General features: G+C 38.3%; 2 protein-coding genes across 4 annotated transcripts in view; one reads left to right on the plus strand and one right to left on the minus strand.

The window, feature by feature from the left end:
• Window positions 1-1,761: 1,761 nt before the first annotated feature.
• Window positions 1,762-4,617, plus strand: tnfb (tumor necrosis factor b (TNF superfamily, member 2)). The gene is made up of 4 exons (XM_017707179.2): window positions 1,762-2,059; window positions 2,169-2,220; window positions 2,457-2,519; window positions 3,522-4,617. The coding sequence occupies exons 1-4, from the start codon at window positions 1,886-1,888 to the stop codon at window positions 3,959-3,961; spliced, it is 729 nt and encodes a 242-aa protein (XP_017562668.1). The 5' UTR covers window positions 1,762-1,885; the 3' UTR covers window positions 3,962-4,617.
• Window positions 4,618-5,427: 810 nt separating this feature from the next.
• The window catches only part of gabbr1a (gamma-aminobutyric acid (GABA) B receptor, 1a), a 66,977-nt gene continuing 49,302 nt past the window's right edge, over window positions 5,428-23,102 (minus strand). For 2 of the 3 annotated variants that reach the window (XM_017707180.2, XM_037546465.1), the window contains 9 exons: window positions 21,871-22,021; window positions 19,242-19,374; window positions 18,925-19,041; window positions 16,406-16,513; window positions 15,258-15,351; window positions 12,844-12,971; window positions 10,733-10,861; window positions 10,416-10,559; window positions 5,428-9,667 (listed from right to left, as the gene is read on the minus strand). In XM_017707180.2, coding sequence (XP_017562669.1) covers window positions 9,398-9,667; window positions 10,416-10,559; window positions 10,733-10,861; window positions 12,844-12,971; window positions 15,258-15,351; window positions 16,406-16,513; window positions 18,925-19,041; window positions 19,242-19,374; window positions 21,871-22,021 — 1,274 coding nt within the window. In that variant the 3' untranslated portion in view covers window positions 5,428-9,397. The remainder of the gene's footprint in view (window positions 9,668-10,415; window positions 10,560-10,732; window positions 10,862-12,843; window positions 12,972-15,257; window positions 15,352-16,405; window positions 16,514-18,924; window positions 19,042-19,241; window positions 19,375-21,870; window positions 22,022-23,102) is intronic. The other variant, XM_017707181.2, reaches the window with a different exon arrangement.

The raw sequence follows: 23,102 nt of genomic DNA on the forward strand, positions 1-23,102 counted from the left end.
TCAACTGATTTTTGTTGTATTTTTGGTTGGTCCAATTATAACTTGTATATACAAATTCTTCTAATCTGTTTACCATCAATAACACAAGTAAAATGAGGGAGCTAGCGAAATGCTGTCACTGGCTAATGGAACGGTTTTCACTCGTGAGAGATAATGTTTATTTTTACTGAATGTAATGTGTTCTTAGCACACTCAAACTCATCTACATGCTTGGAGTTGCTTAGGGGGACAACATGGGCTAATGGCAGGTTTATTGCCCATCAGATGATATTGGCGTCAGCCCTACTTTGAGCTTCGCCTTCAGAAATACTGGATTGGTTTAGAAGTTTCATACTCTGTTTATTCACAACCTAATAAGTCTATAATCCCACCTCTATTTAGCCCAAAATGTCTCATGGTTGTCCCCTGGCATTCTTATAATGAGATCATGTCTGGCCAGTGAGACTGTACATATCATTGCTGTCAGAACAAAACCTTGTGTCTCCATTTTTGTTGTTTTTCAGTTTTATACATAATTTGAAAGGGCCTGTTGTTATTTACAATGTGTGTAAATTTTATGATGACAGCCCAAAATGATGTGAAAAAAGTCTGGTTCCATTGACTTACATTGGAAGTAAAGTACGTTTTTCCTTCTCCTGTAAAGTTACTATTTTGGAGACACAAGGTTGTGATCCGACAGCAGTGATAAGTATGTATAGTACTGTGCAAAGGTAAAGCATGTAGTTTAAAACCATTTACATTGTCTATAAGTGTATTGTGCTGGGAAATACACCATATATGTTTAGAATAAATAAAAATAAATAAAGCAAAAAGCAACAACAGTTTCATATTTTTAAAACAGTAGTTGATAACTTGTGAGCTAGTTTGAACAAAGTTTGCTTTGGTTCCAGATTTCTCCTGGATGCCTCCAGCACGAATTTGTTAAAATCACCACAAAACAAATCATTTCTAGGCCAAATCAGGTGTTGAATGACTGTAGCTACAAATAACAGCACTGCCACTGCGAGAGGAAATGGTTAAACACACTAACACAAATAAAATCACTACTTATTCCTTAATGCTATTTATTGTAATATGTGTGGTTTCTCTGACATTATAAACACTACAAACTTACTGACCAGACGAACAGCTTTCTAATTCAAATATTCTCAGGTGCTTAAAACTTTGGCACAGTATTGTATTTGTGTTTGTATGTGTTTATCTGTGTATTTCCAGTATGGACTGGAAAGTGAAACTTTAACAATGTTTCCATCAAATTAAGTATGTACCAATAATGTAAAATATTATTTAATCATTTCAGCGAAGGCCTTCTGACCAGCACTTACACTTTTCATGTATTTAAATATGGCTTTCATTTTTAAAAACACTTTCTATTATAGTGAGGGAAAGTGCATTGCTTGGAAATTCCACATAGCCTTCGTTTTTGATACATATAAAAGAGTAACTCGACGAGTGAAACAAGTCAAATTAGTTTTCACTCAGAGCCGATAATGAGGTTGTATTTTTGAAACTTTAATGGGTTGGTTTTGTATTTGTAAACGCTAATCCAATTTCAGACATTCCGTCACTAATCAGCTGTGCGTTTACAGGTCTATGCCTGTGAGTGTGTAAGTGTTAATGTGCGGGGGTGGGGGAGGTGTATGAGAGAGCGTCGGTGTGTCTGTGTGCAAAAGTGTTCTTTCCCTTTTCAATCCAACCTCTGCTCCCCTGACATCACTGGACTTTCCCTTTCCCTTTTCATATATACTAGAGCATCTCCAGTCCATAAACACATTTGCTACACTTATCTTCAAACTTGTACCTTGAACAAGCACAGTGATCATTTGAAGACTTGAGTCAGGGTCAAAAATAACAGCATACGAGCGATTACAACAACAAGCACAGAATGGAGAACTACAAAATGACAGCGGTAGATATTGAGACAGGCATGGGGGACGTCTACCGAGCAACTGTAGAGAGCGGGAAGCCTTCTAGAAACTGGATATGGAACGTAGTCGGTGTTGTTTTCTTGATCAGCCTCTGCAGTGCAGCGTCCTTCTTGTTTGCATGGCACTTCACGGTAAGTGGGAAACGACATTACAGGAAACAGTTTCATTTGTACAGTTCATAGATATGAGAGTGAGATAAGTGGTGACAATGGCTAACATCTTTTTGATGATTCTCCACAGAGACACAGTCAAAGAGACCCTACCACAACACATCAAAGCACCCCAACCACAGGTAAGCAACAGGGAATGATTCATCAGAACACATTCATACATGTAGGGCTTTGTTCATTGTTTTCATCTGAGTAAAATGGCATTTATATTATTTACAAGAAGAACATTTCTGAGGTCTTCCAACCTCAACCTGAAGACAATGCTTTAGAATAAGGAGTCATGTCTGGTTCAACTGCTGTTTCAGTGCTTGAGTCTCAGGTGTTTCAATTCTAAACTCCCATTGTTTCTTCTTTGCAGAACATCACCGCCAGATACTAACAAAGATAGGAAACAACACAAAGGCTGCCATTCATCTTGGTGGTAAGTTACAATACATATGACCTGCATTTGGTTTCTCCCTTTGTTCTCTACTGTTAAAACAGGGTCCCCACATCCTTAAGGAAAAGCCGTCTTATCAGATCTTATTATTAGTCATTAGCCAGATTAGTCATAGCAGCTTCCGATTGTGTTGATGATGCAATGCCAGATGGATACAATCTCACAGGACTTGGATGTGGTCAGAGTAGCAAAGGGCCATGTGATAGGAGAATGACCAAAGTGACATCACTTTGTATATCTGTAATAGCGTTTGAATTGAAAATTGAAGTGAACCTTCACATTCATATATCATTGCTGTCTCACAAAAACCTTGTACATCTACTTTTCTACTACTCATGTTTTGCATAGTTTAAAACACTATTTTGTTAAAATTTCATAAAAACTGGATTAGAAATGGCCAAAATATGTTCCTTCTCCTGTATCTCCTGTAGTTTTTCTGACAAATTGTGATATGTTGTCACTGTTGCCCTTCTCTCCTACCTCAAAATAGTACATTTATAGAAGAAGAGGAAATCTAATTTAAATGTACTTTAATACAAAATGTACTTTTGTCAACATTTTAAAAATGTAAAAGGGTCTGGTGTTTTCAAATAATACAAAAAAACAAAACAAAAAACAAAAGCGTTTTTATATGGTCGTGACAACACACAATAAAGGTTACCATCAGTGGTCAAATCATGTCTTTTTAGCCCTGACCTCTAATAAGAAAACTCCTCAGTTAAAGCTTTTAGGGGGTTTTCAGCTCTCAATCCATTTATGTCTAGGGTTCAACCTGTTCATTTTTTATAAATAGCCTTTAAGGAAAGCTTTGACCACAAACCGAACAGTTCCCAAAAAAGTCACCTGTTGTAGGGGCTTTCATATCATCTTTTTATAACGGTGTGGGAACGTTCACGACCGAAACGTGCGATGACATGACAAACAGAGAAACAGAGAAGGGCATCGCCTACTCATACAGCCTACTCAAAACGCCCCTTCCTCTAGTTTCAGGTCAACGTGACAGGACCCAGCGTATGCAGTGGGTGAACGGTGTGGATCAGTCCTTTTCTGCTGGGGGCCTCAAGCTGGAGAACAATGAGATCGTCATTCCATCCGATGGCCTTTACTTCGTTTACAGCCAGGCATCATTCGACGTGCCATGCCAAGAGACAGAGAGCAACACAGCGCTGAGTTACAGCATACGGTGGTCATCTCCTGCAGCTCCTTCCAAAGATCACCCAAGGTATCTGCTCATGGGAGTCAAATCGGTCTGCCCACCCAGCTTGGAAGAGGAAGAAGAGGATGAGAGGCATGCATACGACATCATCTACCTTGGCGCGGTCTTTCGGCTTTATAAGGGCGACAGGCTGTCGACGGAGGCCAACCATCATGCTCACATCGAAAATCATAACTCCAAAACATTTTTTGGGGTGTTTGAATTGTGAGTGCTGCACAAGACTGGTTGCTGAGTAGGTCACTTTTATGACAAAGACAAAATGTTTTATGTTAAAACATAGAAATTATATTTCCCCTGTGTGGTTAGAATTAAATCACATGAGGGATGTAGGTGTTTTTGGTATATATTGTTATATATGATACATTGTGTCAGAATTGCTGCATGGCTCTTTAGCCTACGGGCTGTATTACAATGTAATACCTAGCCTACTATTTAGGCTGTTTAGCTGAGAAATAGCTGAGCACTACTCCTCTGAACTCCTAGGGCCAGTGTGTTAAGCTTGTACACGAATACTGAGAAATATTGCATAGCTCACTACCTACGCAGAACTCAAATGTTATGATGAATGCACTTTTTTAATATGTTATAAATCAGTTCAAGCTAGAAGACATATTTAAGGCATAAGTGTATTTAATGATTTTTAATTTGCTTATTTATTTGTATTGTATTTATTTAATGTATGTGAGTGCAACTGAATAATACTGTGCTCTTACAACATATGTATTTTGTAAGATGCTGTCTTGAGCATTATATGCTCTTTAATATAAATCCCAAGTGTTTTTTTTTTTTTTTACCAGAATCTTCTCATTGTTATCAATGTGATGTAAACTGACAATCTGTTCAATCAATAAAACTACTGGTGAAAGATAAACTGTGCCAGATTTTTTAACTAGTGTTTGTTGTGTGAGCCGAGCCAGAGCCCACATCCTGCTTTGTCTCTTTTCCTTCCCTCTCCTCGAATCACATCAGAACATCTAACATCTACTGCTCTTGCTTGCTGCCGGCCACTTCCTAAGACTGTAGAAGAATGAAGTCATTGTTTTGGTTTTAAAGCTTAATGCTGCTAATTTGCTTGGAAGCCCCGGAGCGAGTCAGCGGCGCTAAAACAAAGAGGATGACCTCAGTTTACCGGAGGAAATACAACCTTTTGAATAAGAATATTTTAATCACCCTTACCTCACTCTACACTCTCTACATGATGATTGTTTGCTGTTGTGCAATGCAGACTAGTTAAACTGGGCCGATAAAGCCCCCTACAGGAGAAACTGAGAAATGTTCTATATGAAATGTACTGTATACTAGAAACACATCACAAAATTCTGCATTTACAAAAGTTGTATGATAACAAAATTCAACTGTCACAGAAGATTCTGAGATACTAATATGGCTAAATGAAATTTTTTATAATCAATTTCCTGCTATAAAATATACTCTTATTGACGTTTTGGGAAAATGATGTAAAGTATCAATAAAATAAATTAATAATAAACATTTGAGAAAACGAAACTCATCAGTCAGCTAATAGAGCACACATTACTGTTCAAAAGTGAAAAACACTCTCCTTATTTTTTACATTTCCAGCCAAAATGGTCATTAAGTTAGATACTTCTAAGGAGACATACAGTCATATTCACAAGCTTTTGTGGTGTTTATAAAAAAATAAATAAACCCATCTTCACACTTCTGTACATTTAATACACTATTGCTGTTTATGTGCTAAATTTAACACATTGGGAAAAAATAAAACATAAAATGTGGCAAAAGTTACAGCATATATCATGTATTCTTTTATTTAATAAGTTCAGCCAATATATAGAATCTGTGCATTAAAATTGGCCAAACGTAATTGAGTTCCTTGTATACAGAGAAACTTGTTTTCACATCAACAAAAAGTCATCTGACCTGGGGTGTTCAAGCTTTTGCATATGACACGAGAGTCTCCACTTGTATAAGGAAAGGAAAAGAGAAAGTAAAACTAGTGGACTTTCCCAAAACTAGAGTTTGAGGGAGCTGGCTTTCATTGAAAAAATGAAAAGAAACAGAGAAAGTGGGACTGCCAACAGCCGTGCAGGACCTGGTAGACCACCAAAACTTCCCCCATCAGAAAAAACAGTTCTTGAAGCTTTTATCTATGAGAGATTTTGCTTCAGATCTGAAAAAAAAATGCACGTGCTTCTGTTCACCCTCCTACTGTCAGATGACAACACTAAGGCTAGGAAAGACAAAGAAAGAAGCTGCTGGTGGCCTCAGAACAATGGATTGACCACCCCAGAGTCCAGGCCTTAAGATTATTTAACACGTTACTTGGATGTTGAGAGGCAGAAGATGCAACCAACTTCTAAGACTGAACTTTGGAGCTTCTGAAGAAGAGAAGCTGTGATCAAGACAAAGTGTGGATACATTAACCACTGAAAAACTGTATATTACATTAAGTTGTTTCGTGTAATTTAGTTTTCTGCTTTTTTCCTGATGTTGAACAATAAAAATAATGTACTTGATGGCTGTTTTGACTAGATATTAAGTGAAGGGTGGTCTCTGACAACTCTGACACAATACTGTATCACTTTTTTTAAGTCCTCTACACATCTTTTAAGGTTAGTGCAAAATAATGAGCTTTATTGAACCATGACATCCATAGAGTTTGCATAAAGAGTTTTTTTGTATTATATTTACAGGACATATATTAATTAAAAATGACACATTTCCAAAACTTACATAGGAACTTGATTATTGATTAAAGATGGAATGACTGTCAGAATATCTCAATTGTAGTACAGTGCACACAGCTGATAAATAAAAGTTTGTTTATTATAAAGTGATATTATAATTACATACCCTGAGCTAATATACTGGATATAATGCTTACATGCTGTAGGAACATATGGTTTGTAGTGCCCTGTTTAAATATGTACTCTAAGCAACTGAACTGACATCTGAGAGCAAATGAAACTTAACTGTTGCTTTTTTTTTTGAACGCGCTTGCAAACAACAAATGGTGAAATGTAGCAACACACAGACTCAGAACTTGAATTACTGTGATCTTGTGAAAACACACGTTCATTAGGTCTTCTTGTCTGATCATATAAAAAAGCACATTTACTAAAACAATCAGCATTCATAATGATTGTCTTGGAATAGAAAATCCAATACCAAACTGATGATCTGAAATATACGTTATTGATTTCTTTCAATGAAACAGACGTATTGTATCTACCCAAAAGAAGGTGCACAGTTAAGAGTTTGGGTAAGGCTTCAAATTTGTTGTGCTAAATCTGGAAACAGACTATGACAGCCTTTTTATGACTTAAAAATCTCACAAAAGGATGTGAAACAATTTACCAGCAGTATATTGTGCTTTATAGGTTTTTTTTACCTGTTAAGTGAAAATTCTTTCATACTGATGAAACAAGATTCTGTAGTATTGACATGGCCTTTAGTGATCCCAAGTGTTATACAGTGGCCACAGACAAATACAAATGAAATAAATAAATAAATAAATACACAGCATATCTAAGCCAGTAGTGGAATTGATTATTTCTTTTAAACTACTAATATTCTTAAAGATGCAAGCTGACTAAAGTGACTAATTTCAGATCATTTTAATAAACGTGTCTATATAGTCTATAAGGATTTATTTTACATACCATCACCTGCAAACTCATGTTAACCTTGAATATTAATGTACACTAAATATCCCTTAAGAGATTCAAGGTTTCTCATGAAAGAAATGGTTCCAATTGAAATGTACATCATTTTCCACTTTCCCCAGATTTAGTCGATTAGCCAGAGTATGTTTTTTGCTGAAATTTTGCTTCTTTAGGGTTGTGCTGGAGGCTAACTTTGCTAACAAACAATAGATTTTAATAGTCACCCAAATTTTCCCTAAATGCATTCCCAAAACCTCTCTCAACTACAAACCGCATCCAGGTTTTCAATAAGGTCATGTAGATTTGTCAGTATGGATTAGGACAGTATGACTTATTGTCAACTATAAAGATGAATAAAAAACTTTACCATGTAGCTAAATGCGGTTTGCACTTGAGCTACGAGGCTAAGATTGCTGTCGATCACTAGAAAGCAATAGACACCCAGATCTTTTCTGGAAATGCTTCCCCAAAACTCCTCCCAAAGTTGTGTTCATCGACAAGTCTGCATAAAATCCTTCTGGTCGACTTTTAGTGTCTGATAGTAACGTTGGCCTCGTAGCTCCAGTGCTAAACTAAAGAAGTAAAATTTGGACACTTTAACTGCATGCATTAAAGAAAATATACCAGAGTAAAAACATGGCTTTCCCAAACATAGAAGAGTTAAGTAAAATAAAAAATACATTAAATACAGTTAATTTTATACATTACAGTGCTGAAAGAAAGAAAGAAAGAAAGAAAGAAAGAAAGAAGGAAAGAAGGAAAGAAAGAAAGAAAGAAAGAAAGAAAATTTTATTTTGCCATTACAATCCAAACTAAATATTGAGATATTTGATGATGGTTAAATAAATAAGAAGCAAGCCCCAGGAGCACTGGCAGGAATGGACACACTAGAAGAAAAAAACAAAGCTTGCTCATTCCAGTCCTCCCTTCCATCCCAAGAATGAGACTCTATATGGAACATATGGGGATCATGACACTTGGAGGAAGACTTATTTAGATCAAGTGTCAGAAACCAACGGAATGGTGTCACAAACCATATTTGCAAAGAATCACGAGGGATCCTCGGGAGCTGCCTTTAGTTTGCATAAGACTCCACTGTATATGGTTAATTATGCAACCGTTAGTTTTGACTACACCATCTGCCAAGCTCTATTATTGGTGCTATCTCGGATATCATGATGTACTGGGGCCTCTTTGTTTTCAAGTTTACTTAGCAAAAATATTATGTAAAAGCAACACAATGCTCACAACAGGCTCTCTCTCATATTATATTGCTTAAAATGTCAACTTCTCTAAAATGGTCAGGGACTGCCCTACTAAAGGTATCACGCTTTTATGAGGGATTCCCCAAGAAAGAGTATTATTGGGATGGAGACGAGAGTGACATTTTGTATTCGGCTTCCTTATCTATCTCATCCATCTCACTTCCTCAAACCTTGCACAATCGTCATGGACGACGCAGAGGTCAATATCATTTGTGTGTCTTTGGAAAGCAGTAATTAAAATAGTAGATAGTAATGAAATAGTAAAATGCACATTCTCTTTGCCATCCAAAGGAGAATCAGTGGTCCAAAGAATGGTACATGGACCTGTATTTCAGATAGCATATTTTTGCTCCAAATTCCAGGTGGCTGTTTGAATATACACTTGCCCTGATGCAAGACATTTGTCGCTATTTTCTAATTGACTTTAGTGCTTTGCTAAAGGCTAATTTAATATTAGTGCTCCCTGTGTAGGTGTTACAACAGCACAGCAAATACTGTAAAACTAGGGATAGACTCAATAATATCAGATGACACACAGCATTATATTGATACAGTGATGACATATAATATGCCATGACTTGAGACAGAGACACGATGGTGAGAACAGAGGTTAATAAAGAGTGGAGTCAGAGAGTTGACATGCCTTAAGTCAGAAAGCAGTAATTTTTGCACTACACAAAGTTAACCGTACCTCCTCATCACACAGAGTGTTTAGTGCCAGTCCTGCTCAGCTCATTTATAGAGCAGAGGCAGACGACTGTTGTGGCAGTGATTCCGGCTCAGCTTGCCTTCTCCCTGGTACAGGTTGGAGGAGTTGGAGAAGGAGGGGGGCAGTGAGTGCTGCTCAGTGCCTGGTGAGTAGCCGGGTGGCTCGGCCTGAGACGAGGGTGGTGGAGGGGCGCTGTGGTTCTGGTTTTGATTTTGGCTGGACGTGTGTCTCCGTGAACGAAGAGCTTGGCGCTCTGCCAACTGGTTCCTCAGCTCTGTCACTCTTTCCTCTTTCTGTAAGAAAAAAAATGATATATGGTTTGATTTACAATATAAAAGCATATTCACTCCATTTTACTGTACACTAAAAGTAAGACAGCGTTACAAAATATATAACAGTCATTAAATAAAATCAAAAGAAGAAGAACATGAATACAATAAAATAAAGTAAAAAGAATATACACTAGCGTTCAAAAGTTTGGAACACTATTATATATAAAATTTTGCTGACACATGCATACAATTATTATAATATAAAGCTGTTATTCTATAGGTTTCAATTATTAGATGATCTATATATATATATATATATATATATATATGAAATACATACACACATACACAAAAAAAACAATAATGCGCAGGGTAACAAAAACATAAAAACATGAACACCACACAAAGGAGATAATATATATATGTATATATATATATATATATATATATATATATATGTGTGTGTGTGTGTGTGTGTGTGTGTGTGTGTGGGTGTATACACACACATACACACACACACACACATCACAGCACTTGTTGCATCACTCTAAAGAACCATTTTCCGGCACCTTCATTTTAATGAAGTACATTTAAAATGACCTGCAACTATTCTATGGACACTGTGATACAACTAGTACTGGAGAAACATGGAAAAATTCTGCAGTACAGAGAAAACCACAGCGTGGTAATATAATGACCTAAACATAAACAAACTATTATATTAAAAAATCTCATAAAAAGTCCCAGATAAAAAAAAAGCAAGCCATGCCTCCTGAATAATCTTCTGGAGTTCTCTGTTCTCGCGCTCAAGCTGTCGTGATTTCTCTTCATCATTGTTGTTGGTAGATGATCCTGTCTTCAGTGTGTCCTGCTGCTCCGACTGCCATTCCCCACGTGTGATCAAACGCCGCATCTACTCAACAAAAGGCCAATGCAGTTTATATAAAATTAATTTCTAGAACAACAAAAAGGACTAAACCTAACCATCAACAAAGAGACACAAAGCAGGTGAGGAAAACATTTAGCTGAAAGACAAGGCTGCTACAATATACCAAAATAAATCAGTAAAAAAATTTTATTGGCTACCTTGGGCACAAAGAGCACCACCAGGGTGATATAGACAGAGAAAACGATGGCCAGTGAAGCAAAAGCAAAAGAGGCATCCTGCTGAGAAGACAGAATCATAGTCACTGGAGCAGTGATCATACACAGCACCTAGAGGGGGAGAGAGAGAGAGAGAGAGAGAGAGAGAGAGAGAGAGAGAGAGAGAGAGAGAGAGAGAGAGAGAGAGAGAGAGAGAATGGAAGTGAGAGGGAGGTCACTTTGTAGAAACACTTCCAGAGGGTAGAGGCACAGACAGAGATTTGATGTGACAAAGTGGAGGACTCTTGTCTGGAGAGCATTAAAGCAAAATAGCTGCTGTTTACTGCTTACCTCTAAAATGACCCTGCAGACACACACAAGAGACCAGGGCAATGCCCATCAAAGAGACCATCTATTTGTTGCCCTCACCATCACTGAAAGTGCATTTAGGTGTGTACTGTTATGCCACAAGTGCACTGACATTGTTCATTGTACAAAACTAATTGCTTAAGAAGAGTTTCAGCAAAAGTCTTTATTGGGCCCAAAGTTCAGAAAGTCATCATAGGAAAACAATGTGGAGGGGAAATCAGAGAACAAACTTGTGTTCTTCTAACCAGCTCAGAAGGTATCAATTACACTTCTGAGAACAAGAATTTTGTTTTACTTTTTACTGTATTAATGTTTATTTGAATTTATTCTACAAACCCAATTTCAAAAAAGTTGGGACAATAGGTAAAATCCAAACACTACTTAATATTTTACCTCATCAACTTTATTATTTTTGTAAAAATACACTAATTACAAATTTGATTCCTGCAACACACTCCAGTGTGACAGGTTAGATATAAGTTGGAAAATCTGTGGAATCATCAAAAACATCTGTTTTGGAGCCTTCCACAGGTAACCAGGTGACCTGATAACAGGTGATATTATCATGACTGGGTATAAAAGGAACATTCATGAAAGGCTCAGTCGTCACTTTTTGTGGGAAACTGTAAGCAAATGCTCCAGGAATTTATGAATGTTTCCTAATGCACGCTAGAAAGGAATTTCACCAAGGATTTCACCAACTACTGTCCGTAACATTATTAAATGATGCAGAGAATCAGGATACATCTTTCATTTTTCCTATTTTACTGACTTTTTTGGAATTATTTTTGGTGTTTTTAATATTATATGGTGTTTTCAGAAATATAAACACCCTTACTGGCAAGAGAAATGTTTTTAAATTGTTTAGACTTCTGCTAATGCCTGTGTGTAAATGTAATTTAAATCTTTTGTGAGATAACAAAATCAATGAACATGGTGTGTTTTTGCAGCTTATGAACATACAGACTGGGGAGTGAGGAGCATGTTGACTCTACGAGTTAATGCATAGGTGGAGCAGAGCATTATAGGATGTAACATAAAACAGCTGCAGGTGGCAGTATAAGCAGTAGCCACAGTCACGTTCCAGTCAAGTGTTTTCTTGTTTTCTCATTAAGCCCATTTTAGAGCGGGGTTTGGGGAAATGGTAGCAATTATGCAAATCATCCTTCAAAGCACTTGCAGTTATTACCGGAATCAAACTGTTGGCAAGCATTCAAGCATGAGACCGCAGCAAGCAGCATTGGTAATCAAGGCTTTGTTCAAAAAAAAAAGTCTCTTAAAAATAATGTGTCTCCAAGAAAAGAGCCACAAAAATTCATATTATGATTCAGATTCCAAAGGGCGTTCCAGTGTCACAAATGGTCACAATATTTTAAAAATCAAAGCAAAACCTCTTTCTCTGAAATGGAAGCTTTTTATTAGGTAGAAAAATATTATTAGCAGTAATGTAGGGTAAGGTAACAAGATTTTGTTCTAAGTGGACCATTTCTGTTGATCCATTCATTATGAATTGTTCATGCATTTCAAATCACATGGAGTAATAAGGCTTTGATATTACAGTAACAAAGTACAAATTGGTGGTCAGCTTGGGTTGATAAAGCTTAATTGCAGCTATTTTAGAGCTGACAACGTGAGAACGTGCAGATCGGAACATCTGCAGACAACACAGCACCATATAGGCTATAGTTAGAGGCTACAGACAGGAAATCATTAGCAGAGCTGCAAATAGCAGCAGCCACACTTACAGCCACATTGTAGATGGCCATTCCTACAGCACGGTGGTCATTAATCTTCTCAGTGGAGATGGACTTGGTCTCGTAGGCCAGGAAGATTCCCAACAGCAGGAGCAGTCCCTTGTAGCCATACACCACACCTACAAGGAGAAAGGCATTAAAAAATGACCTCGCCTTGTCTGCTTGTCTTAAAGAAACAGGAATGGAGTATAGCATTAATCACTCTGAGTATCTCTAACCAGTATGTCATTTCACATAGCAAAGATAATGTTCTCACCCAAAACTCTTAAAAGTAAAGGTTCCTAAAAGGTTATTGGCCTTAATATATGGTTCTGGTGAAATCTTTACATTATGTTAGACCTTTTACACCTTAATTAGTTCTTCACTGTTTAAGTTTTTGGAATCTGTGAGCTCAATTCCCAGTGATGCCACAGTCATCTATGGCAGGGAGTCCAAGAAAGCATAACAGGCCTTGCTCTCTCTGAGTGGGTAGCATGGACTTCCTTCTCCCTCCTCATCACACAAGTGTGCTGAGCTGTCCAATGACGTTGTGTTAGTGGAAGTAAAAAAACAAAAGATGGGGAAGTGCTTCACAAGTCTCAAAAAAGGTTTTCTAGGCTGTATTTCTATCCCTGGAAATAAGGCCAGTGGAGCTCCCCTGGACACCCAGCAGGTACAGCAGTTTGCAGAACTGCGACTGAATCCCAGGCAGACTGTAACTCTGCATATAGCACTATATCCTAAACTGGCACTTAAGTCATACATGCTATACATATATATATATATATATATATATATATATATATATATATATATATATATAAAAGTCAGACATCACCCTTCATTTATTTATTTTCAATCTAAACAGCCATTTTCCACAAATGATTCATGATTTAGGATACACTTATGAGGACATTACCTATCTGCATAAGGAAGGGAAAATGAAAGGAAAGAAAGCGAAAAAAAAACAGGAGTTTCCCAAAGAGATGCAGCTGTCAAGAAGCTGTTACTGAAAAAAAGGAAATATAGACAAAAAAGAAGTCAAATCAAATAAAAAGCTGCTGGTCTTGGACTGATCACCCCAAAGTCCAGACCTCAACAACATTTAATATGGCTAGGATTACTTGGACCATGAGAAGCAGAAAAATGCAACCAACTTCTCAGACTGACCTTCGGAGGAGTGGAAAAATATCTGATATTTTATATATAATATAAATATATCATATTTATATATTTATAATTTATATAAATATAAATTATATCTGACCAGGGTCCTCTCTGTGTGGAGTTTGCATGTTCTCCCCGTGTCTGCGTGGGTTTCCTCCGGGTTCTCCGGTTTCCTCCCACAGTCCAAAGACATGCAGTCAGGCCAATTGGACATGCTAAACTGCCCCTAGGTGTGAGTGTGTGAGTGACTGTCTGTGTCTGTGTGTCTGCCCTGCGATGGACTGGCGACCTGTCCAGGGTGTATCCTGCCTTCCGCCCGAAGACTGCTGGGATAGGCTCCAGCTCTCCCCCGCGACCCTGACGGAGAAGCGGCTTAGAAAATGGATGGATGGATGGATGGATGGATAAATTATATCTATATAAATTTATATAGATATAAATATGTGATTACTCCAGTTTATATCAGTGTAAAAATGTATGGTAACTGTTTACGTACAGCATGAAAACTTCTGAAAGCTTATGAGGCTCCTATAAGAGCCACAGCAATGCATGAAAACATGGATACTGTCACTAAACTTCTGGAGTGGTGTGTAGTTTCACTTAATCTGACAAATAAATAATAAACAATATCTGTCCAAAAGCTGCGTTTAAGCTTTTTTTGTTTGCTTTCCCCAGTATTTTTATCATCAGCAACCAAGGAGGTCTTTACTGTACCATATGACAGCATTACTGAATTACAATTGTGAAGTCTTAGCTTCCATCTCAATATGTATGAGGCCTGCATCCGTATTAGTGTTAAACTAATTCATGCAGCAAGATGTATTGGCCTTCTCTGATAATTTGACATTGTGAGAAACATCCATGGGCAGTCTTGGGCAGCACATGATAGAAAACTTGGCTGGACAAACGCTGCATGTATATCAATAATATATGTTGACATGTATCACATTTTCATCAGTTACTTAGGCCTTGCAAACAAAGGGCAGCAAACCTGAAATATATATATGTGTTCATATTGAATTTAAAAGTGTCTAGCGCTGCTTCTTCAGCAGCGTAACATCTTTTACAGTATGAATAAGTCCTGCTATGACTGAACGACATGTGCACTGACCCACATGATTACATTTCACACTGTACTGCCTGGAGAGGAAGTGAGACCAGGAGGCAAAAAAGTGAAAAGAGGACAGTGAGAGAGAGAAAAAAAAACAGAATGAGAGAAAGAAAGAGAAAAAGGAAAGAGAAAGAAAGAGACAGTTTACCAAGCCAAGTGTTCATCTTCTCGGAGCTGCAGTGCTCAAGCAGCGGTTGAATCAAAACATCCAGATCTGCTTTAGGAGCCTCTTTAGTGAACTTCTGCTCAGAGACAGAGAGAGAGGAGGGGTGTGTGCACCAAGGGAGGAATGCAAGAGAGAAAACAGGGAGAGAGGAGGAAAGAGGAAATGAGGGAAATAAAGGAGGGAAAGAGAATTTAGTTTCAATTAAAAACCTATATAGGCTCAATCTCACATCCTCAATGCAATTTGGACAAAATGAGCAATGCAGAAAACACCTCGAAGCTGAATAGCAGAAGTATCAAAATGTATGAACACACTTCTGCAACTGATAAATGTCTTGTTGCAGTGCTGTACATAAGTCAGAGACTACCCTTCATTATTTAAATTTCCAGTCAAAATGGCTTTTATTAAGTGCAAGTTATTAATTTTTCTGTATATTTGTGACCACAATAGATGTAAGATAACCCACGTCCATGAGAAAGGTGACAGTCAAAGAGAAAATCTGACACCTAACAGCGTTATAGACCACCAACAATCACCTGCGTCATTGATTAGCAGCACTTAAAGCTTTCATCTTTAAGAGAGAGGAAAAAATTCTATTCTGGCTTCAGATCTGAAAAAATCCACAGGTGCTTCTGACCATCTTTCCATTGAGAGAAGCCAACTCAACACTATGAGTCAGAAAGGATATGTAGCTGTCAAAAATTATTACTAAGAAAAGGAAGTAGACAAAAACAAGAACATTTGCAAATCAGACAGAGAAAATCCTGGTGTTTTCAAACCAAAAGCCTGACCACCCCAACATCATTGAATGAGATCGTGACAAGAAGACATGGCAACCAACCAACTTCTAAGACTGAACTTTGGATAAGTGAATAAGTGCTCCTGCAGATTTCTCTGAAGAAGGGTGCAAACACTACACATGGAAAATATTCTATTTAAAAGTTGCAGCTAATTTTCTGTTAAATACAAACTTTCTGCTATGTTTTTTCCTGATGCTGAAAAAGGAATAACTTTTTAATGAAAATATTGACCATTTTGCTTGGCAATTAAATAAATGAATGAACAGGACTATTTCATCATAGAACAATACTGGGCACAAATTTCACAGCTTGGTAGTAAAACTGATGTACCTCGACAGTAATGTGCAAAGGGTCAACAATCTGCCAGATCATCAGAGACAGGACATCAATAGCCAGTAAAACACCAACAGTTGCATAGAGTTTCCATGGCTCCAAATGCTGTGAAAACAAGACTGATTAATAATTTGCTTTCAATGCCTTTAGTGGTTTTATAAACCTTTTACAAAATTGATAACTTAAAACAAGCAGCAGTGTGACTTTACTGTTGCACAGTATGAAAAAGCCATCTCTGAGACTTCATTATGATAACTGACAAGTGATATAATTTCTTGATATAAAAAGTACAACATTATAGAGTGGATGAATAAAATGTTTCGCTAGCATGAAGCATATTAGAGGCAAATTGCAATTATTTCCCATTTACTGCCACAATGAAATATTCTATGACCAAATATTGACAAACCCTGTTGCAGAATATCAAATATTACAAAATGAGGGGTTATTTCCATTTCATTTCCCCCCATTAAGGCAGCCCTGCTAGCTTCCTCCAGGCTATCGGACTGGTTAAATGGGATAGTACTGAGCTGTGTTCCACATACTGCTCTCTCTCCGTCTACTTGAAGTGCATGAAATGACTTGAGAGCCCCATTTTTGCCACATTCAGTCTGTCTATCTGACTTTCTTCAAGCACTTCTCACAGCACTTTGGCAAATTGCCCCAGCATGGACATCAAGAGAGTTGAAAGTCAGCCCGATTCGTTGTGCACAGGCTCAAATAATAAAGCCCCCGAAGGTCGGATTTCTGCAAAGAACTTTAATACTCATCCATATTCATAAATATTCCATAGTTGGTGTAATCTGGTATTCGTCTGATGAAGTCTTAGGGTCTCCCCTACGCATGGAGCCATATCTCCCTTTCTCTAGGACATGAGATCAGAGAAGACACACATGTTCACTCATCCAGCTGCCAATATCATGAGCAGACGAACTGGTCATGAGGGTATGCATGTGTGTGTCTGGAGGGAGGTGTTGAAGGAAAGCGTAAAAGAGAGCAAGTGAGTAACTTCAACTCGGAAAAAAGCCTGTAGTGATATGAGAGATTACACTGTCATTCATGTGAGGAGGAACAGATAGAAATGAGTGGGGGGTGGAGAAAGAGAAAGAGAGAGAGAGAGAGAGAGAGAGAGAGGTGAATGGGTAAACAGTAAAAGTGTGATGAAGGGAGCAACTGAGCAAACGACAGGAAGGAACAGAAAGTGAGAGATGAATGGGAAGACAGAAAGTGAGAAAGAGGGATGGAGAAAGAGAAATGGAGAGAACAAGAAAGGAAAAGGACAGATGGCAGGAGTGTGACAGAGAGATAGAAAGAGACAGATAGAGAGAGGAACAGAAAAAGAAAAGTACGAGACAGAAGAATAAGGGGGAAAATGAGAAAAAGAAATAGAGAGAAGGAGAAAGAGAGAGAAGGATAACTGGAAGAGGGGAGACAGAAGGATGAGGAGGGAGAAAGAGAAAGAGAAGGATAGAGAAAGAGAAAGAGAAGAATGAGAGAAAGTAGAATGAGGTAAAAGGATGGAGGATAAAGTAAAAGACAAAGGGAGAAAGAGAGAAATGGAGAGAGACAATGGGAAAAATGTAAGGAGGACTATGAGAGAGACAAATGGAGGAGAAGCAGAGACAGAGAAAGGGATGGAAGGAGAGAGAGAAGGATTGAGAGACAGAAAAAAGGAAGAAAGATTGATGGAAAGAGAGAGAAAAATGATAGAACGATAGAGAGAGAGAAAGGAGAGAGAGAAAGCTGGAGATACAGAGAGAGAGAGAGAGAAATGGAAATGGAGAAAGTCTATGTAAACCTCTTTCACGCTGATGCTGGGCTTAATGAACGTACTGAGCACTGCGTGATTCTTTAACACCCTGAACAAAAGTAGTGGACTCAGCAGAACTGGACACTGCGGTCTTAACAAATCATGAGTCATTCTCACTTTCTCAAGTTTTCAACAAATGAGGTAAATTCCTTATATTACTGCCCTTTAACCTACTTCCATTGTAATAACGTAGTTTCTGCAGCTCTGACATTTATTTTCAATGTGTGAAAAACATGATCTAACAAAGCCAAAAGTTTGTGGATTTTTTATTTGATTTAACTCACAAACCACAATTTTGACAAATGAAACATATGCATAGTCTATACATCACACTTCACTTTTGAATTATTACTCATCACTATATAACTACTCAGTGAGTTTATAGTGACCTGAATTCTGTTCTGAAATTCAGTGCCTCCACCAATAAAGGCAGCATGGTGCTTCTTTTATGCAGTGATAGAAAACAGGGTAGCACAATTGTTCCTTTTTACTATGACCAGCGGGGACATGTACATGTCTTAACTACTCAGTGGAATGATTTTAATTAGTTAATGAGGACAAAGCCAAAGTCAATACATCACCGGTGAAGAACCAGATAAGATGCCTAACATAAGAGTTAATGAGGCTTTGTATTCTTCTCAATTAATCCACATTTTACTCTATGCACCCAGAATTGTACTTTTATCTGCCAAATATTATGCCATACCTTCCTCTTCTCTTTTTTCTCGTCCTTCTTGGTGTAGACAGTGTGAACCCACCAGATCTTAGTGAACATGCTGCCGTAGGCCAAGCTGAAACCCAGCCCTAGCAGCCACAGGCGAAACTACAGAGAGAAAGAGAGAGAGCGAGGGAGTGAGCAGTACACAAAGTGCGGAGAGATTGCATTTCCCAGATATAACCACCATCAGCCACAACAGTGCATTAGGGACACAGCAGAAGCAGACAGAGAGAGAGAGAGGGTGACAGACAGACAGAGAGTAAGGAGAGAAAGTCGGAGAAAGTACACTAAATTCATTCCATTACCTGACACACCACAGGAAACTGTGATCTGTGCACATGATGGCCGTCAATGCCCAGTGGAAAGACAGCAGCCAGAGCAAGCACACAGCCCACGGCCGTAATGTTATTCAAGTACGGCTGAGAGTTCTGGATGTACCTGTGAGCAGAGAGACTGAACTGTAATGCCTTCTAAAAGGATGAGTCACTAATGCTTAAGTTAGTTCATATAATAGTGGACATACAGCTGCACTGTACTTCCACTCTATTCTACACTACATTAAATAAGGCTGGGTAGAGTTCAGAATATTTCAATGTAGATCCCAATACTGATGCCTTTACTTTGATACAGATCCCTGAAAGATACTTTTTGTATTCCTAGTTTTACACTTTTTTGTAGCACCCTTCTGCATGATCCTTTACAGCCAGTTAGGTATCTTAATTAACATAATCAAATTAAAACAATTCCCTATAACTCTGCTATCAGATAAACTACAACACTGCTGGCTCTCTGTGTGTGGAATATTTTACCCTGTATTGAGCTGCTAGTGAGCAATGCGGTTCAAAGCGTGAGAAGAAGAGTGAGAAGCCCCTGCTGTGAAAACAACTCATATCTCCCCATAAAAATGGCTGTGCTGAGATAAAATGAACAGCACAACTGCAGCATGCTTAATATAAAAATAATGTACAACTGGCATTTGAACACTTATCAATGTTGACTTGCGTGACTCTGGTTCACTTCATTTCGTACATCAACACATTTCCATCAACATTAATGAGCAAACAGACGCATACTTCAAATGGGGGGTCTCTAAAAGTGGTGGAAATTGCATTTGCTGACTGCCGGTTAAGGACGTAAATAGGCTACCAAGTTACAAAAGTTACAGCATCAACCACCAGTTTAGATTAAACATGCTTAGGGGCTCACTGACAACAATAAGACAGAATACTGAGCTATTAACATTTGGATTTAGACAACACCACATTTTCTGATGTTCTGTAGGACTTAAGTTATTCATTTGGTATCATAAAAGCCCTAGTATCAACCATACTATTATAGGACAATGCTCCATAGTGTCTTAGTGCAAGGTAATGTATCATTATATAGAAAACAATGTAAGCCTGACGGCATTGAGCTGGAGGGTTTGACATGAATACAAAATGACATAGTTTTGCCTTTGAACACCTTACAATGCAGGCTATGCACAGAGAGTTTAACAAGAGGTCATGCGCTGGGTAAACAGGTAATAGACATGATGAATCCTGTGAAATCACATTCTCCAGCAACTTCTTTTCTCCATATGAGAATAACTTCCCTGCAGCACTGCAGATTAGCTCAGTCATAGTGCACACACTGCAGAAATTGAAGAGTTTGAGGAGGAGATGCTGAATTAGTTTCTGGCCCATAGAGCCAGTAGCTTGCCTCCAGAATATTAACCGAGTTGCATCACGTGAAATTCTGGGTTCTTTATCTTGCTTATACCAATATAACGGTAAAAATATTATTCATCAATAAATAGGAAATGCCAACTATTGTTACCAATACTGGAAATACAGCCATTACAATCGATAATTTAGTATCTTTTTCTGTCATATACTTTTTTGAACATCCTTGGTCAAATTATGTTTTGTTGATTTTCTAAAGGAAAAAGGAACAAACTTAAGCATGGTATTTTTTGCCAATTTTAATGCACAATATTGTATTATTATTATGTGATAATGATAACATGTGCCAAAACTTCTGCACAGGATACATTTTGTCCCCCCTCCCCTCAATATGATAAATTTAGCAAAAAAAATACTGTGCGTTAAAATGTGCAGAAATCTGTTCTCTGTAGAGGTTGTGTACTTCTTTTACTTATAAAACTATGAAAATGAAATCGGGGCACCCAAACATTTGCACACGACTGTAGCCTTCACTTGCACTGACATACTTGCAGTCAAAAGTGATCGGCATTTCTAAAACGTCAACTCACAAAAACAGAACACATACATTGCACATACATTGCACAGAACATTGCATTAGGGCTGTCACAATTACTCAGTTAAAACTGATTGATCAACAAAAATTTACACTCTTGAAGAGACAGTCTAGAGATTAGTCTACAATTTGACTGATAAAAAAGGTATGCAGGCTAAAGATTCTCCAAAAGAGGCAGCTATTATCATTTAAAATGCTCTTGTGGGCAGTTCTAAAAGTGAGGAAACCCACACCAGCAGGATTTCTCAAATGCACATGCACAAGTGGTAGTCAAGACTGCTTTATAATAATATGCACATATGTGAGAAGTTCATGGGAGTACTGGAACAAAGTATCATTAATAATGTCTCAAAATGGCATTAAAATATCTTAAAACACATTGAATTTAATTTGCTGATACTTGCAAATTTTAAACTGCCCTACTAGTCTTTCTTTCAATACTTTCAATAAGTGCCATAATTTTAATGAGTTGTAATGGGTCTTATGTTCACCACACCTCATTTATCTCCTATAATGCAAATGTGCTTTAATATGCAGATTAGTCTCGAGCACAGTAAGGTGTTAGTTACTGTTTATTTACCAAAAAATAAATCCCCAACATAGTGTCCCTAACTCTGTGCCTTTCTCCTCCATGCACAGCAGAACTGTACAGTCCCAATGTTTCAAAGCACTGACCGAACATTACTGTTGTAGATGTTGAAGGTGAGACACACTATGCCTAGAAGAATTCCCATGCCAGCAAAGACAGACACAGAAACAAAGAGCTTCTGGGAGAGAAAGCGAAACTCCTCAATGACCACCGTCTGATCTGCTGGAGGGCCAGCGCCTGCAGAGAGAGAAATAGGTCAGCAGAAGAAAAAAAAAATCAGAGGACCTAGAGGCAAACCAGAGAAGAACAAACAAACACCATAACAACAGGCAGAGTGAGAGCAAAGAGACCATGGAAGCACATTTAAGACCTTCAAAAGTGAAAAACAGTGGAAGGGCTTGAGAACTTTTCAGAGGAACAGAGAGATCAGAGCTTAGTGCTCAGAATCAATAAGGTCCAGTCAGTACACATGCAGTAAGTAGAGGCTTGTTACTGAGGGAGTAAAGCCACTAGGCACCAATGCAGTTATCTGGAGAACTGGCAGGATGGGCACAGCATAAAGACTCTAAAATAAGGCATTTCATTCACACTTTCGGTCTGCGGAATTTAAAGTAGCTGTGCATCTTGAGAAAATGAATCATTCAAAACTACATCACAAGTCACTACATAAAGAAGCTACCAAGATGAAGAGAAGCATATGTTGATGACTAAATACAGTACGTCCTTTAGAAACGCACCAAGCGCTGAGGACCTAACACTGTTTACACCTGCTAAATGAGCTGTTATGTGTTTCGAGAATAAGCACTGCGTATAACTAGCTGTCCAGCGGTCTAAAGTTAGCATGAGTAGCGGGACTCCTGGCAGACCTCCATCGATAAACAAGGGCTGTAATAGCATCCCAGTTGGCAGGAGGCATTCACTCTGTCAAACGTCTTGTTTCCAGTCTGCTGAGAAGGGAAGAGGTGGTGCAACTGCAAGAGTCAAGCTGGCCATTATCGGGGACTGGACATGGAGCGTGAGAGACATGTGTCCTTGTTAGAGCCGAGGCCCCAGGCACCACACAGTGTAATGGCACCCGTGTTTGTTTTGATACTCTCTTCATAATGTCAAGGCACAGATGGGTTCAGAGTGACATCCTGACACTCTCCTGTGCCAAGCAGCCCCATTGCTAAGCGAGCACGTCCGCAGTGTTTGGGAAGATGTGGGTGGGTGTGAGTTCGAGAGCCCTGTCACTTGACGCATTTACACACTAAACCTTCCTTCGTCCTTGATCTAAGAATCAGGACGGGGTGTTGCCATGGAGACTCTGCTTCACAAC

This window comes from Pygocentrus nattereri, chromosome 17 (assembly GCF_015220715.1).
Source record: "Pygocentrus nattereri isolate fPygNat1 chromosome 17, fPygNat1.pri, whole genome shotgun sequence".
In the NCBI taxonomy this organism is placed as follows: domain Eukaryota; kingdom Metazoa; phylum Chordata; class Actinopteri; order Characiformes; family Serrasalmidae; genus Pygocentrus; species Pygocentrus nattereri.

Coding starts and splice junctions, on each gene's coding strand:
- tnfb (XM_017707179.2), top strand. CDS start 1,886: ATGGAGAACTACAAAATGACAGCGGTAGATATTGAGACAGGCATGGGG. Junction 2,060..2,168: donor TGTTTGCATGGCACTTCACG/GTAAGTGGGAAA, acceptor GATTCTCCACAG/AGACACAGTCAAAGAGACCC. Junction 2,520..3,521: donor GGCTGCCATTCATCTTGGTG/GTAAGTTACAAT, acceptor CCCTTCCTCTAG/TTTCAGGTCAACGTGACAGG.